The sequence below is a fragment of the Corvus brachyrhynchos genome, unplaced genomic scaffold (assembly GCF_000691975.1).
Source record: "Corvus brachyrhynchos isolate BGI_N302 unplaced genomic scaffold, ASM69197v1 scaffold94, whole genome shotgun sequence".
Classification (NCBI taxonomy): domain Eukaryota; kingdom Metazoa; phylum Chordata; class Aves; order Passeriformes; family Corvidae; genus Corvus; species Corvus brachyrhynchos.
The window spans coordinates 7,807,029-7,809,982 of record NW_008238330.1 but is presented as its reverse complement, the minus strand read 5'-3'; the positions used below and the strand labels follow the sequence as shown (position 1 = coordinate 7,809,982).

At 41.6% G+C, this 2,954-nt stretch overlaps 1 protein-coding gene across 1 annotated transcript in view; it reads left to right on the top strand.

The window, feature by feature from the left end:
* NPSR1 (neuropeptide S receptor 1) overlaps nucleotides 1–2,236 on the top strand; it is a 62,725-nt gene extending 60,489 nt beyond the window's left edge. The window contains exon 9 of the mRNA XM_017734460.1: nucleotides 1–2,236. Within this exon, the coding sequence (XP_017589949.1) occupies nucleotides 1–93 (93 nt within the window). The 3' untranslated portion in view covers nucleotides 94–2,236.
* Nucleotides 2,237–2,954: the final 718 nt, after the last annotated feature.

The window sequence follows — 2,954 nt, the reverse complement described above, 5'->3', positions numbered from 1 at the left end:
GAAAGAAGAGCTCAAAGGCTGGGGGGAACTTTCCGGGACAGGAGCGATGGAAGGCAGGAGATGCAGGTCCTGTCCAAACCAGAATACATCTAGCACAGACAATGCTCTGCAAAGCCACAGTGGCACCTGGACAGAGGAAAACAGAGGTCCCCAACGGGTGAAGTGGATGGGCACTGAATGGCAAGAGCTCTTGTGCACCCTATAGCACATATATTTTGGATGGGCACTGCAGCTTCATCAATTGCACACTGCCAGTGCCAAGCTCAGCATGGGGGTTTGCATGCCTCTGTTGCGAGGCTTCCTCTTGACCCTCTGTTTAAAGCAAGCTGTAATCTATGTGCTCCAAACAGCAAAAATAATTGTAAATGGTGTCTAGTAAGAGTCTTTTCTATTTTTCAGGAGTCACTAAAAGCCATCTACTGTACCATCTGGCTCATATAACTGATAGAGTGTTTACAAGTAATTACAGAGCAAGGACCCCAGTTAAAATGCAAACACAGGCACTTTTCCAATGAGAAGACACCATTGTCACTCTATGTAATTATACCTGTGCTTCATACAGAGCCACTTACAGAGATGTAGCCAGAGAAGAGGAGAATGAAGGGCTGGGATACTGCCTGCCATATCACCTAGCCCACCTTCTCAGCTCACACCAGCTGCATTGTCCCTGTAGCTCTTCCTCCCTTTCCAGTGTGGTATTTCCCTGCTGTTCTGCCTTGGCACATCAGTGGCACCCCAGTGTCCCAGCAGGACTCACACTTGACACAGCCATTTATTTCTAGGCTACTAGTGAATGGTTCACCAGCCCCTCCCAGACCCCATGGTGCATCCCATGTGCAGATTCTTCCATGCTGCTGTGGCAAAGGCCCTGAGCAACCTCTTCAGGATCCTATGGGGAGCTGCCATGCATGGCCCTTAGCCAGTGCAGATCTATCTCACCACCCACAAGGCAGCATTTCCCTATCCTGTGCCCCCTGTAAATCATCCCTGTCACTTAAATCATGCAGGGAACCATATACATCTTTGCACAAACTCAGAGTTGGAAAAAGACTGAAATTAAACCATAGAGCTCAAATTACATTCAGAAAAAAATATCTGTTGATAGTCCAGTCATATAGGTTTCATTGTAGGTTTCACAGAGCACCGAAGGTCCAGTAGAGCTTTGCTGCAGAGTGCCCAGGCAGCTGGGCTTCCCCTTTCCCCAGCTCTCTGGGCATCCTCCTGCCACATTATTCCCAAATGTAAGGAAAAATTTCTCATGCAGGTGGGGGGGTGACATTAACTTCAATGTTCGTTTTACGACAAGGGAGCTTGAAGTGTTTGTATTAAAAATGCACTCTAACCAGCTGTAGGGCAAGTGAGTTTGTTTCCTCTTGGTGAAAAAATTATTCTTACTTAAGCAGACTCAGTTTAAAAAGGGGCTTTTATTATTATGATCTTTTGCAATGAGTTTGTTCCCTGTAAAGCAAGAACTGAATAAAAGTTATTTATAATTGCCTATATCACAAAAATACTTTTTCCTAAGTAGGAGATATATAAAATCATGGGGCTTTATGCTCTCAGGAAAATAAATAAGGTATCTCTTTTTATTACCATGAAGTTCTGTTGTTTAGACTCCATGTCTAAATTTTGCTACTGACTAATTAAAACTATGAATCTGCAGAAGCCTGTGTAGCAGCGACCTCGGATAGACTGTATGTAAGAACTAGACTATTTTTTCCCATGGGCATGTAATAACTTTCCTAAAATTGGACTCCTTGGTTTAAGCTTCACAGATTGTGTATTTTAACTTTCTCATCTGATACATGCACACTGGCTACCTACTTTTGAAAAATTAATGGAGTTTGTAGACTTAATACCCGGAAATCAGAGAACATTTCTGAGCAGCACTTTGATTTGCAAATGTAATATGACTCAATCCCACTAAAATTTACATAATATTCACTGGGGTCACCACATGAATTATCCCATTCCATCTAAATTAAGCATATGCATGAGTTAATGTAGGACTCTGGACTGAAATAAAGTCATCATCCATTTATTTTCAAGGAAACAGCTTTTTGTTTCATCTGTTATTGTACTATGTACCATTTACAAGTTGTTCTTATCATTTTTCCTGTGGACATGATTGTGATGCCTTTCCTCATATCAGAATCTTTCAGTTTAAATGGCCTCACACTGCTTTTGTCTGCATCCCTTCCAAGTGGTTAAATACAGGAATAAATAATTTATCTTATTTTCTGTGCTGCTTTCTTACTGTGCAGGAGATGCCATTTTACTACTTTTTCTATTCTACACATCTTCTGTTGTAAAGCTGAATTTTTCAATTAGTCTGGGAAACATTTGCATGGTCCTCCTTTGTCTCTAAGGAGAGAGATTTAGGGAATTTCATCTGTCTCCAGCAGGTTTCTTATTCCATGTCTGCAACTTGCTCTACATCTGCTGACTGTTTAGCAGCTTAATGGGGCCAGAGTTGTTCTGACAGACCCCATGCTTAGGAGGAGGCAGCAAAAGTCAGTGTCAAGGTCTGATTGCCCAGAGAGGGAGTCTGAACACAACAAGAAGAGGGCACCCAGCTGGTTTGTCCATGACAGCCCAGGAGGAGCTCTGGTTTTCAACAGCTTTAACACTTCAAGAGGCATCTGTGAGATCCTTCTGACATTCCCACGGCCACCAGAAATATTTATATGCATGACTGCTAGGACATAAATTCTTGTATGATCATAAAGTCCTATATGATTGTAGACTCCCAAGAAGCATGGAAAATCAGATACTCATCCCTCAGAGAAGTCACATCAAACAGTATGGGACTAGGATACTTTTCAAACAAACGTTAATCCAAAAAAATAGAAAATGTATGCTTTCTGTGCAAGTTTCAAATTAAATCTGAATGAGAAAGCTATTTAAATCTCTTTCGGATATTTTTGATGTAATTTAAAGTTCAATTCTCTTAC